Consider the following 13831-nt stretch of genomic DNA (forward strand, 5'->3'; position numbering starts at 1 on the left):
GTATACTTCCTTATAAGTAAAGATAACTTGACTGTCATTCCTGGCTTTCTCACTATAATTTCATCCCTGTCACCAAAAAGGTGCAACAGATAAAAGGTAACAATAAAGAAATAACCATAGAGCCATCTAAAGTATTTTAGAGTCAAGCAACTGCAAATATCAGTACCTTTATTTTTTGGAGCAGGGAGCCGGGAGGGGTGAGAGGGCGTGGCAGCAGGGAATAAGAGTCTCACCGTCACCCAGGCTGAAGTGCAGTGGTATGATCTCGGCTCACTGCAACCTGTGCTTCTCAGGCTCAAGCAATTCTCATTCCTCAGCCTCCTGAGTAGTTGGGACTTCAGGCGTGCACTACACCACCACGCCCAGCTAATTTTTGTATTTTTGGTAGAGATGGTGTTTCGTTATGTTGCCCAGGCTGCTCTTGAACTCCTGAGCTCAGGTGATCCACCCACCTCGGGCTTTTATTCTTAGTAGTAACATTTTTCTAACACTTGAAAATGATCTTCAATTGCTTTAACCAATTGTGTCTGTCAAGAATAGTCCAAAAACTCTGACTATTAAAGAGTAGTACATAATGTTTCCAGTGAGAAGAATATTTTTTCATTCTGTTGGGGCTCATTTCTCCAGTAAAACAAGTTTCAGAAAAACCCGTCACAAAAGGACTAAGTTCCTAGAGGTCATCTTGGAAAAACACACTCCAAATGGTCTCCTTTCCAAAAGAAATAATTAGGAGAATCGAATCTGGCAAAAGACTGAATGTCACTGAAAATAAACCATTAGGAAAAACCCTCAAAAATCAAGAGTCTCACAAAACAGCAAACGAGAAATAATAAATGTAAAACTATTAAATAAATTGAAATGACTATATGTCAGTCCTTTATTCTTTGGTTACTCATACTGTGTTAAAAGCCATAGTATCACGCCTATAATCCTAGCAATTTGGGAGGCCAAGGTGGGAGGACTGCTTTGAGCCCAGTAGTTTAAGACCAGTCCTAGGCAACATAAGCAGATCCTGTCTCTACCCCCAAAACAACAAGCCATAACACACACCAAATATTGAGATTATCTGTTGATGGCTACATAAAGAAAAGTACCTCAGACGTACATCTCAATCTTTGTTATGACAGCATATAGTTTCTATGATTCTTAATAATTTATCCTGAACATAGTGCTTTAAGTGCGGGCTTTGTAGTCAAACTGCCTAGGTTCAAATCTTAGCTCTACCAATTACTAGCTGTGTGTTCTCAGACATGATATTCTGTATCTCAATTCCCTTTTCTGTAAAGTAGACATAAGTGCACCTATAAAGGGTTCTGAAAAAAGTAACTGATAAAATATGTAAAGCCCTTAGGTACAGAGTTTGTGATATTAAATGTGTAATAAATGTTAGCTACTGTCTGTTGTGCACTGTAGTTCTTGGATGTCATTTCAAAAATCCTTTAAAAACCTAAATAACATACATCCCAACATTTATTACACAATTCAGTTAACAACATTTGTATCTTCAAAGAATTCATTCTCTAAAATGCTACCCATTTAACATACTAAATGGAAATTAGTCACCAGATTTGTCAGAGACTGCTGTCATGAAATATTTTTTCTATTCTCTTTTATTATTTAAAAAAATCTGAATCCCAAGTCTGTTACATGCATTACCAACTCTAAGGTCAAAGTGTTTTTTACGAATTCTAGATTAAACTGTTCACATACATTTAGTAAAAACAAAACAAACAAAAAAATCCACCAAACCTTATTACTGAGCCTGACAATAAGCATTTCTATTAATGCCTTAAGATCCACTAGGAATTGTTTAAAATACATTACAGCTATGGTTTTTATCTTACCGATTTTTTTGGAATGGTCGACCCATATTCATAGCAGCTGCATTTGTTTTGTAAGATCCTGGTGAATTAAAGCCATTCACAAAACTACCATTGGGAAAGGGAGCCTAGAAAAAAATGTATGTTTAAACAATATTAATGGTAAAGGTAAAATCTGGTGTGAGGGTCACAAGAACCTTAATGAGCTTATGAATTTATCTTTTACAAGTCAAAAATATCTTAAAATATGTTACTTATTTGCTTCTGCAATATTCACTTCAAGTACCACCGGATTTATGAACAATAATTCATAACTTAGTAAAGAATGTTCTGGTCTGACATTTCACAACACTAAAATGCACTTAAAATCACGCAAAGCTTATCCAGTCTCTTCTTTCAATTCACTCAGCAAATTTTATGGAATAAAATTATGCGCTCTAATAGCTCACCTCTTAGTCATATGCATTTATTTGGTATGGAGAATTAGATATCCATATCACTGTTTAAAAGCCAAAAAGTGGCCGGGCATAGTGGCTTGTAATCCTAGCATTTTGGGAGGCCGAGGTGGGTGGACTGCCTGAGCACAGGAGTTCGAGACCAGCCTGGGCAACATGGCAAAACTCCATCTCTACGAAAAATACAAAAACTAAAATAAAATAAAAGCCAAAAAGTCATCAATGTCAACATAAATGAGCTCCCATTCCAACTGATTTCTTCAAATTTCAGCTCAAATTAAAAATATTATTATATTTTATTGTAAGGATCTCACTTACCAGTGGTGTTTCAAAGTAAGGTGTAGGATTTGGAGACCAAGACTGAGGCACAAAACTATAGACCGAGTACTGTTGGTGAGGATTATATACAGGCTGCATAAAGACTGGGGAGGCATACTGTGCTTGAGTTTGAATGGGCTGACTATAGATACTAGAATCCATTAATCGATAACCATTCTTAGCAAAAAATGTATTGATGGCTTTTATCCTTGCCTAGAAGAGGAACACATTATAGCAACAAAGAATTAAGTGTCTATTTTTAAAAATACATTTAATTTACATTTTAACACATATTTTACATGACTATACTATTTCTGCCTACAGTAGAATCAGTACAGCAAAAGAAAATGACAGCTTTAATTAATCAATAATAAAAACGTTTTCATGGTATAAAAACCATAGTAAACAAGGTAAAACCCCCCTGCCACACACAAACACATGTCAAAATAACCAGGTGTGCTGGCTCACATCTGTAACCCGAGCACTTTCAGAAGTCAAGGGGGTAGGACTGCATGAGCCCAGGAGTTCAAGGCCACCCTGGGTACCACAGCGAGACCCATCCCTTACGAGGAAAAAAAAAGGCTGGGCATGGTGGCGTGCAACCTGTAGTCCTAGCTGCTTGGGAGGCAGAGTGGGGAGGACTGCTTGAGCCAAGGAGTTTGAGGCTGCAGTGAGCTATGACTGCACCACCACACTCCAGCCTGGGCAACAGAGGGAGACCCTGTCTCTAAACAACAACAACAAGCAGAGTAAAAACCTCCCAAAAAACTAAGTCAAAATAGTAAATTGTAGCGCATCACAGGCAAGGGTACTAGTATCTCTAATACACGAATTGTAAAAACAGACATGAAAAGGCCCAACAATGCTATGAACAGCGTTCACAGAACAAAAAAAGGCAAACGGCTCTTAAACATATGAAACAGATGCTGAACTCACTCATAAAAGAAATGCAGGCATATGTAAAAATGCTCAAAATCACTAATCATCAAAGAAATGTAAGCTGAAATCACAAGATAGCATCTCACATCTATTAAAATGCGTGTAACAAAAAAAAGTAACAGTAAGTGTTAGAGAAGATGTGGAGAAAAGGGAACTTTTGTACACTTGCTGGGAAGATAAATTAGTATAGCCATTATGGAAAATAGTATGGAGATTCCTCAAAAAGTTAAAAATAGGCCAGGCTCAGTGGCTCATGCCTGTAATCCCAGCACTTTGAGAGGCTGAGGCGGGCAAAGCACTTGAGGTCGGGAATTCCAGACCAGCCTGGCCAACATGGTGAAACCCCGTCTCTACCAAAAACACAAAAATCAGCTGGGCATGGTGGCACACGCCTGTAATCCCAGCTACTTGGGACGCTGAGATTGCGAGCTGAAATCGTGCCACTGCACTCCAGCCTGGGCAATAGAGCGAGACTCTGGGTCAAAAAAAGTTAAAAATAGAAGTACCGTATGATCCAACAATCCTATGTATATCCAAAGGAAATGAAATTAGTATGCTGAAGGGTATCTGCACTACTGTCTGTGTTGCAGCATTACTTATAGTGGCTAACATACGGAAACAACCCAGTGTCCACAGCAAATGAATCGATGGAGAAAACGTGGTGTACACACACACTGGAATACAATTCAGTTCTTTATTTTTTTTTGAGACACAGTCTTGCTGTTGCCCAGGCTGGAGTGCAGTGGTGCAATCTTGGCTCACTGCAACCTCCGCCTCCTGGTTCAAGCGATTTTCCTGCCTCAGCCTCCTGAGTAGCTGGGATTACAGGTGCCCACCACCACACCCGGCTGATTTTTGTATTTTTTTTAAGAGACAGAGTCTCACTCTATGGCCCAGACTGGAGTGCAGTGACACAATCTCGGCTCACTGCAACCTCCACCTCCTAGGTTCTAGCAATTCTCCTGCCTCAGCCTCCAGAGTAGCTGGGATTACAGGCGCATGCAGCCATGCCCAGCAAATTTTTTTGCATTGTTAGTAGAGATGGGGTTTCACCCTGTTGCCCAGGCTAGTCTGGAGCTCCTGAGCTCAGGCAATCCACCCGCCTTGGCCTCCCAAAGTGCTGGGATTACAGGCGTGAGCCACCATGCCTGGCCTTGATTTTCATATTTTTACTAGAGATGGGGTTTCACCATGTTGGCCAGGCTGGTCTTGAACTCCTGACCTCAGGTGATCCGCCTGCCTCGGCCTCCCTTGGCCTCCCAAAGTGCTGGGATTACAGGCATGAGCCACCATGCCCAGACCCATTCAGTCTTAAAGAAGGAAATCCTGTCATTTGTGACAACCTGAATGAACCTAGAATACATTATGCTAAGTGAAATAGGGCAGGCACATAAAGACAAACACTGCATGATCTCACTTGTATTTGAAATCTAACAAGGTGGAACTCATAGAGACAGTATAATGGTGGTTACCATAAGCTAGGGATAGGGGGAGGGAGGGACTGGGGAAATGTTTCAGAGGGTATGAAGTTTCTGTTAGAAGAAATAAGTTCTGGAGAGCAGGGTGATGATAGTTAATAATAATGTATTATATAATTCAAAATTGCTGACTTTAAATGTTTGCAATACCAAAAAAGCACGTATACAATTTTACTTGCCAATTATAGAATAACTTAATAAAGCTGTGGGAAAAAAAAATATACCCGCATGACTATTCACTAACTGTAAAAGGTGAGGAAACCTACGGGCCCCAGAAACAACCCAAAAGTCCATCACCAGTTGAATACAACATGTACATCCAAACAACTGAGTATCATAAACGTAAAAAAGAACTGAAAAAATGCTCTGAACACCATTATGAAGTGACTTCCAGAATACACTATTAAGTCAAAAAAAAAAAAAAAAAATTAACAGGAGACAAGGCAGCCAGGCGCACTGGCTCATGCCTGTAATCCTAGCACTTTGGGAGGCCAAGACGGGTGGATCACCCGAGGTCAGGAGTTGAGACCAACCTGGCCAACATAGTGAAATCCCATCTCTACTAAAAAAAAAAACAAAAAATTAGCCAGGCATGGTGGTGCACACCTGTAATCTCAGCTACTCCGGAGGTTGAAGCAGCAGAATTGCTTGAACCCAGGAAGTGGATTTTTTTCCGAGATTTTCATATGGGAAAAAGGAGAAATAGACATGAGGCAGAAGAAAAGAAAACCATACAGACTGAATTTAAATTGTAAGCATCAGTACAAGCCTATATTTTTGTCTTAAAACATAAAAACTAAACAGCTCTGCCTAAAAAAGCTTAGAAACAATGACAAAACCAGTAGACACAAATACTACTTGTGTCTAGGCAGTGGTCCACAAAATGCCATTTCCCCATAAAGTAGCCTAAGGATTTAAAAGAACTGGTTGACTCCAGGCCTTTGGCATGAAATGTGTAAGAGCCTGGAACATCTTGACAAACTGCACAGCAAGGTAACCAGTAAAGATTGCTACGGCTGGCCAGGCGGGGTGGCTCACACCTGTAATCCCAGCACTTTGGGAGGCTGAAGCGGGCGGATCACGAGGTCAGATCAAGACCATCCTGGCCAACACGGTGAAATCATGTCTCTACTAAAAACACAAAAAATTAGCTGGGCATGGTGGTGCGCACCTGTAGTCCCAGCTACTCGGGAGGCTGAGGCAGGGGAATCACTTGAACCCAGGAGGCGGAAGTTGCAGTGAGCCGAGATCGTGCCACTGCACTCCAGTCTGGCAACAGAGCAAAACTACATCTCATAAAAAAAAAAAAAAAAAAAAAAAAAAAAAAAAAAAAATTGCTGTGGCTGTGTAACAAAAGGTCTCAGGAGTCAATTCAAAGAGGCCAAAATCAACATGAACAGTAAATACCGCAAATATATTTAAATATTCAAAACCGAAAACTAGCAGTTAAAAATTGGCTAAAAAATCAACACTTTTAAAAACTGGTACTAAAAGCCAGAATCAAGCATGTAACATGGATTTCACATAGAACCTGTAACTCAGGGTAATGAAGATGAGTATGAGTTTCTAATAAATGAAAAATAGAGAAATACCACAATTTTAGCAATCTCTAATGAATTAACAGACTAATGAGCATAGCAGCTAGCTTTTGTATCCTCCCTCTTGCCCCCAAAATCAAACCCAATTCTGATCATGCCTCTTGCTACGAATATGCATAAAATATGGGAGACAGATCACTATCTAGCTACTTTCCATGATAGCCATGTCTTTAAAAAACAGAAAAAGAAAAAAAGATCTAGCTACCAATTTGCATGAAAAACAGGAGAAAAGGGACAGAGAATCATGTTAAACTGCACTCAAGAATAAAGGTAGCAAAATCTATATTCCAAGAAACTCTGCAAGACAGATAATGATTATCTTACCCATAAACTTCCAAAAGAAAAAAATACAAAGTTATAGGAAAAAACTACAGATTTTTAATTTTTATTTTACTGTCTTTTTGGACACAGTCTCGCTCTGCCGCCAAGGATGGGGTGCAGTGGTGTGATCTCGGCTCACTGCAACCTCCTCCTCCAAGGTTCAAGTGATTCTCAGGCCTCAGCCTCCTGAGTATCTGGGACTACAGGCGTAAACCACAAAGCCTGGCTAAATATTTTTGTATTTTTAGTAGAGACAGGGTTTCACCATGTTGGCCATGCTGGTCTGGAACTCCTGGCCTCATGTGATCTGCCTGCCAAAGTGCTGGAATTACAGGAATGAGCCACAGTGCCCGGACCAGATTTTTAAAGAGGAAAAAAGAGAAAGAAAGAAGGGGAATCAGGAAAATATGAAAAGTGACTAAGTATTTGATAATGTTCAAGACACTGTTCATTTTTAAAAGTCTGATGATGATATTGTCATCATGTATTAAGAAAGAATCTCGGCTGGGTGCAGTGGCTCACGCCTGTAATCCCAGAACTTTGTGAGGCCAAGGCAGGCAGATCAACTGAGGTCAGGAGTTTGAGACCAGCTCGGCCAACATGGTGAAACACTGTCTCTACTAAAAATACAAAAATTAGCCAGGTGTGGTGGTGGGTGCCTGTAATCCCAGCTACTCAGGAGGCTGAGGCAGGAAAATCGCTTGAACCCAGTGGGGCAGAGGCTGCAGTGAGCCGAGACCACACCACTTCACTCCAGCCTGGGCAAAAGAGCAAGACGCAGTCTCAAAAAAAGAGAAAGAATCCCTCTTGTTAGAGATACAAATTTTAATTTATTTATGGATGAAATCTGAAATTAAGGTTGAAATTTGCTTCAAGATGACTGGGATTGTGGAGAGAAATGAGTAGGAATATAGAGGAAACAAGAATGGCCATTTTCTACTAACTCTTAAAATTGGGTAACATAGAGTTTCCGTCTTATAAACAGAGTTCTGGAGATAGATGGCAGTGATGGCTGCAAATCATTGTGAATGTATTTAATAGTACTAAACTGGACACTTAAGAGAGTTAAGATGGGGGGAAAAGATAAAAATAAGAACAGTTAAGATGCTATATTTTATGTCCATTTTGCCAAAATTTAAAAACTGGGAGCTGGGGCCAGGTGTGGTGGCTCACGCCTGTAATCCCAGCACTTTGAGAGGCCGAGGCGGGTGGATCACGAGGTCAGGAATTTAAGACCAACCTGTCCAAGATGGTGAAACCCCGTCTCTACTAAAAATACAAAAATTAGCCGGGCGTGGTGGCAGGTGCCTGTAATCCCAGCTACTCAGGAGGCTGAGGCAGAGAACTGCTTGAACCTGGGAGGCAGAGGTTGCCATGTGCTGAGACTGCGCCACTGCACTCCAGCCTGGGCGACACAGCAAGACTCCGTCTCAAAAAAAAAAAAAAAAAAAAGAAAAAGAGGGGGGCATGGTGCGCAGCTGGGCCCAGTGCCTGACGCCTGTAATCACAACACTTTGGGAGGCCAACGTGGGAAGATCACTTGAGTCAGGAGTTTGAGACCAGCCTGGGAAGACAGCAAGACCCTGTCTCCACAAAAACAAACAAACAAACAAAATAATTAGCTACTCTGAAGGCAGAAGGATCCCTTGAGCCCAGGAGTTCAAGGTGGCAGTGTGCTATGATCACACACACTGTACTCCAGCCTGTGCAACAGTGAGACCCTGTCTCTTTAAAAAATAAAATTAAATTAAATAAAATCGGGGGAAAAAATTGGATAATGGGTAAACAGTAACTAATTATACCATTTTATCAATTTATATGCTTCAAATTCCTACATTAAGTTTAAAAAGGAAAAAAATGCTCTAATACTTGGTAAATTTATGAAGCAGACCATTTTATGCATTGCTTGTGGCTGCTTTTGCCCTACAAGTTGCTGCAACAGGAATTACATGGCCATCAACATCTATAATATTTACTGTTTGGGCTCTTTAAAGAAAATGTTTGCTGACCCTTTTAATAAAGCCACAGGCTGAGTATGCCTTACCCAAAATGCTTGGTACCAGCTTTTCTTGTATTTAGGAATATTTGCATTGTACTTTCCAGTTGAGCATCCCAAATCCGAAAATCCAAAAGGCTCTAATGAGCATTTCCATTGAGCAGCATGTTAGTACTCAAAAACTTTTCGATTTTGGAGCAATTCAAATTTAGGATTTGGGATGCTCAAGTTATATAATATGAAGATGTAAGAAGGTTAGATTAGAAACCAAAGGCACACCAAGTTACCGGGAATATCAATGAAATAACACATGTGAAAGCATAAAATTACCACTTCAATGAATGTATGAAGTGGTACATGTATGAAAGATCATACATTTTATGACCCTTACAGCCATAGGCCAGGAATCCTCCTCCACTCCTAAAATTGCAACCAGTCAAACAATAAGAAATCAATTATGGCCAACCTTGACAAACTGATTTTAACAAGACCTAAAAAATAACTATGGCTATTGCTTTTACCTAAGTAATGTCATACATTATAGTACACCTTAATGTTAAAATGTCCCCTAAGGAACCAAAATCAAGTAAACAGCATTATTTTAAAAATACAGTCCACTAGGCCGGGTGTGGTGGCTCACGCCTCCAATCCCAGTACTTTGGGAGGCCGAGGCGGGAGGATCACAAGGTCAGGAATTCGAGACCAGCCTGGCCAACATAGTGAAACCCCGTCTCTACTAAAACTACAAAAATTAGCCAAGCATGGTGGCATGCGTCTGTAGTACCAGCTACTCAGGAAGCTGAGGCAGGAGAATCGCTTAAAACCCAGGAGGCAGAGGTTTTGGTGAGCCAAGATCATGCCACTGCACTCCAGCCTGGATAACAGAGCGAGACTCCATCTAAAAAAAAAAAAAAAATATATATATATATACACACACACACACACACACACACACACACAGAGAGAGAGAGAGAGAGAGAGAGAGAGAGAGAGCGTCCACTAGTCAAGAAAACAGCAATTGGCTGGGCGCAGTGGCTCACGCCTGTAATCCCAGCACTTTGGGAGGCCGAGGTGGGTGGATCATGAGGTCAGGAGATCGAGACCATCCCGGCTAACACGATGAAACCCCGCCTCTACTAAAAAATACAAAAATAAATTAGCCAAGCATGATGGCGGGCGCCTGTAGTCCCAGCTACTCAGAAGACTGAGGCAGGAGAATGGCGTGAACCTGGGAGGCGGAGCTTGCAGTGAGCTGAGTTTGCGCCACTGCACTCCAGCCTGGGGTGACAGAGCGAGAACTCTGTCTCAAAAAAAAAAAAAAAAAAAAAAAAAGAAAGAAAGAAAGAAAACAGCAATGAAAGAAATATTTCAGGGCATGGAATTGCAGGTGAAAAAGAATCAAAAAAAGGGAGGGAAAATAAGGACTCCAAGATGACCCAGATGTTAGACTGCAGACAAAGATTTTAACACAGCTCTTACAAGTACATACATTCATGGATAACATTTATGTTTCTAATAAATTGAAATTAAGGGGAAATCACAGCAGAGAGAGAAGAAATATTTTTAAAAATGGAAACTCTAGAATACAGCATCTAAAATATTCACTGGACAGTCCTATCACATTGGGGACAGCAAAAGAAAAGTTCAGTGAACTTGAAGATGAACCCAAATCCACAGAAATGATCCAATCTGGAGAACAACAACAACAAAAACAGGTTGAAGAAAAATGAACAGAATCTCAGCGACATTAATCAGTCCAACATATGAAATTGGAGTACCAAAAAAAGAAAGGAGAAGAGAGGGCAGAAAAAATTTTGGCAAGTATTTGGAAATTCCCCAAATGCAGTAAAGAATATCAACATACAGAGCCAAGAAGTTTAGTATTTCCCAAGTATAATAAGCAAAACCATACTAGACACACCATAGCCAACCTACTGGAAACCAAAAAATAAAACATCTTGACAGCAGGCAAAGAAAAAGGACACATCATATACAGGGGAACAACCATGTGAATGATGGTGAACATCTCATCAGAAACAAGAGTCCAGAATGGTATCTTAAAAGAATGGAAAATAATTTTAGCTGTCATCCCTGCATTCTGTATCCATGGAAAATACCCATCACAAATGCCGGGCGCAGTGGCTCAAGTCTGTAGTCCCAACACTTTGGGAGGCCTTAGTGGGGGGATCGCTTGCCCTCAGGAGTTAGAGACCAAGCTGGATGACATAGCAAACTCCGTCTTTACCACACACAAAAAAGAAAAATTAGCTGGGCGTGGTGGCATGCACCTGTAGTTGCAGCTAATTGGGGCATGGGGTGGGCGCGAGGCGGGAGGAGGCTGCAGTGAATTGAGATTGTACCACTGTACTCCAGCCTGGGTGATACAGCAAGACCCTGTCTCAAAAAAGAGTGTGAAATACCAGACATTTTTAGTTAAGGAAAAACTAAGAGAATTCATTGCTGGTTGGTACTGTAACAAACACTAATGGAAGTTCCTTAGGCTGAAGGGAACTGATACCAGTTATTGTCAGGCATAGAAATCACAATTGAAACAGAATGAAGCACTGCCTCTTCATGAAATCATCAATAAATTAGGAAACGAGTGGATAAACATTATCCACTTAATGCCCCTTTCCTCCAACGTAATCATTTCTAAATCACAGAACTTTAGAAATGAAGAGCATGGACACTACAAAGAAACAAACCAGAACCTTACAGGTTGGCCTGACATACTCAAGATACAACAGCTGGTGGCAGAAAGCACCACCAGGATTGGAGTATAGCATTCCTTGCTTCTGCACCTGTCTTTCCAGGTGTTGGGTCATTTGATTTTAATAAATGGTATAAAAGTTAATGTGAATTTTCTTGCAACTTATGTTGCTATGTGATGGCTCATCAAAAGAAGCATAAAGAAAAACTAAAATGGCAGAGAAAAACATTACTTATAATAAAATATTTGTGTTTTTACTACTATACCTGAGACCCCCAGCAAAAGCAATAGAAATAAGGAATGGGAGGTATAAGGAATAATCAAAATAGTGATTATCTGCAGACATTAAAACATTAAAAAAAAATCAGTAAGATACCAAGCAGAAAAAGCAACCAAAACTATTTTAAAGTAGTAAAAATGAATTAACACTGAAATACATAATAGTTACCATAATGAATAATGTAGGCTAAAACAGACAGCTGCCCCCAATTAAACCAATACATTGAACAGAATTCCATTAATTCCATTATAGACTTTGTTCGGTTGTTTGTTGGAACTAGACAAATATTCTAAAATTGGGTGAAAATGTAATGATCTAAGAAGAGCCAAGACAATCCTGAAAAATAAGGTCAAAGACAAAGAACTAGCAGAAGTAAATAAGGATACTGTAAAATGATGATAATTAAAACAGTGATATCTGGGGCCGGGCGCGGTGGCTCACGCTTGTAATCCCCGCACTTTGGGAGGCCGAGGCGGGCGGATCACGAGGTCAGGAGATCGAGACCACGGTGAAACCCCGTCTCTACTAAAAACACAAAAAATTAGCCGGGCATGGTGGCGGGTGCCTGTAGTCCCAGCTACTCGGAGAGGCTGAGGCAGGAGAATGGCGTGAACCCGGGAGGCGGAGCTTGCAGTGAGCCCAGATCGCGCCACTGCACTCCAGCCTGGGTGACAGAGCGAGACTCCGTCTCAAAAAAAAAAAAAACAAAAAAAAAACAGTGATATCTGGCCAGGCAAGGTGGCTCACACCTGTAATCCCAGCACTTTGGGAAGCTGAGGTGGGTGGATCACCTGAGGTCAGGAGTTTGAGAGCAGCTTGGCAAACATGGCAAAACCCCGTCTCTGCTAAAAATACAAAAATTAGCTGGGCGTGGTTGTCAGGTGCCTGTAATCCCAGCTATGCCGGAGGCTGAGGCAGGAGAATCAATTGAACCCAGGCGGAGGGTGCAGTGAGCTGAGATTGTGCCACTGCACTCCAGCCTGGGTGGTTAAGAGTGAAACGTCATTTCAAAAATAAATAAATAAATAAAATAACATAAAATTAAATTAAATTAAACAGTGATATCCAGGAATGCAATCATGGTGTGGTGGCTCACATCTGTAATCTCAGCACTTTGGGAGGCTGAGATGGAAGGATTGTTTGAGTTCAACAGTTTGAGACCAGCCTGGGCAACATAGTGAGACCCCAACTCTACCAAAAATTTTAAAATTAGCCAGGCATGATGGTGCACACCTGTGGTCCCTGCTACTTGGGAGGCTAGGGTGGGAAGATCACTTGAGCCTGAGAGGTCAAGGCAGCAGTGAGCCGGGATCATGCCACTGCACTCAAGCCTAGGTGACAGAGAGAAAGAAACCCCAGTCTCAAAAACAAAACAAAACAAAACAGCCATATTGGTTCAAGGAAGCAGAACTCAAAGAAAACAGAGAATCTGAAATAAATCTCATAGCTGCAGAAGTTGCAGAAGAATAGAAATAAGTGTTGAAATAAATGTCTTTCCATATATGGGAAAAAATAGAACTAGATTCCTATCTTATACTATATATAAAATTAATTCCAGATATACCAAAGACCCACTTCTGAAATACTTTAAAACTTTAAAGCTATTAAGAAGACTCAGGAGAATATCTTTATAAAAGCCTCAAAGCAGGGAAAGATAAAACGGAGAAGAACATCATAGACAGAGGAGGTAGAATGACAGCTAGAAAACAGCCTCATCTGTAATATGGAAACTAATAATCCCACCTACTTCACAGCAATAATGAGATTTAAATATGCTAAGTTCTTAGAACCTCTTAATAAATGCAAGTCACTGTTATCCTAGTTCTTCCACTTACTAGTTATGTGAAACTAGGTAGGTTACCCTCATGTCTTATTATTCTCACTAGGAAACTGAAGAAAACAAAAGCACTATCTCA

General features: G+C 40.6%; 1 protein-coding gene across 5 annotated transcripts in view; it reads right to left on the reverse strand.

Annotated features, from left to right (window-relative positions):
* LARP4 (La ribonucleoprotein 4) overlaps window positions 1–13831 on the reverse strand; it is an 81102-nt gene that overhangs the window by 23654 nt on the left and 43617 nt on the right. For 3 of the 5 annotated variants that reach the window (XM_030816581.1, XM_030816582.1, XM_030816584.1), the window contains 2 exons: window positions 2594–2806; window positions 1845–1948 (listed from right to left, as the gene is read on the reverse strand). In XM_030816581.1, the coding sequence (XP_030672441.1) occupies window positions 1845–1948; window positions 2594–2806 (317 nt within the window). The remainder of the gene's footprint in view (window positions 1–1844; window positions 1949–2593; window positions 2807–13831) is intronic. The other 2 variants (XM_030816583.1, XM_003252156.3) reach the window with 1 other exon arrangement.

This window comes from Nomascus leucogenys, chromosome 8 (genome assembly GCF_006542625.1).
Source record: "Nomascus leucogenys isolate Asia chromosome 8, Asia_NLE_v1, whole genome shotgun sequence".
Classification (NCBI taxonomy): domain Eukaryota; kingdom Metazoa; phylum Chordata; class Mammalia; order Primates; family Hylobatidae; genus Nomascus; species Nomascus leucogenys.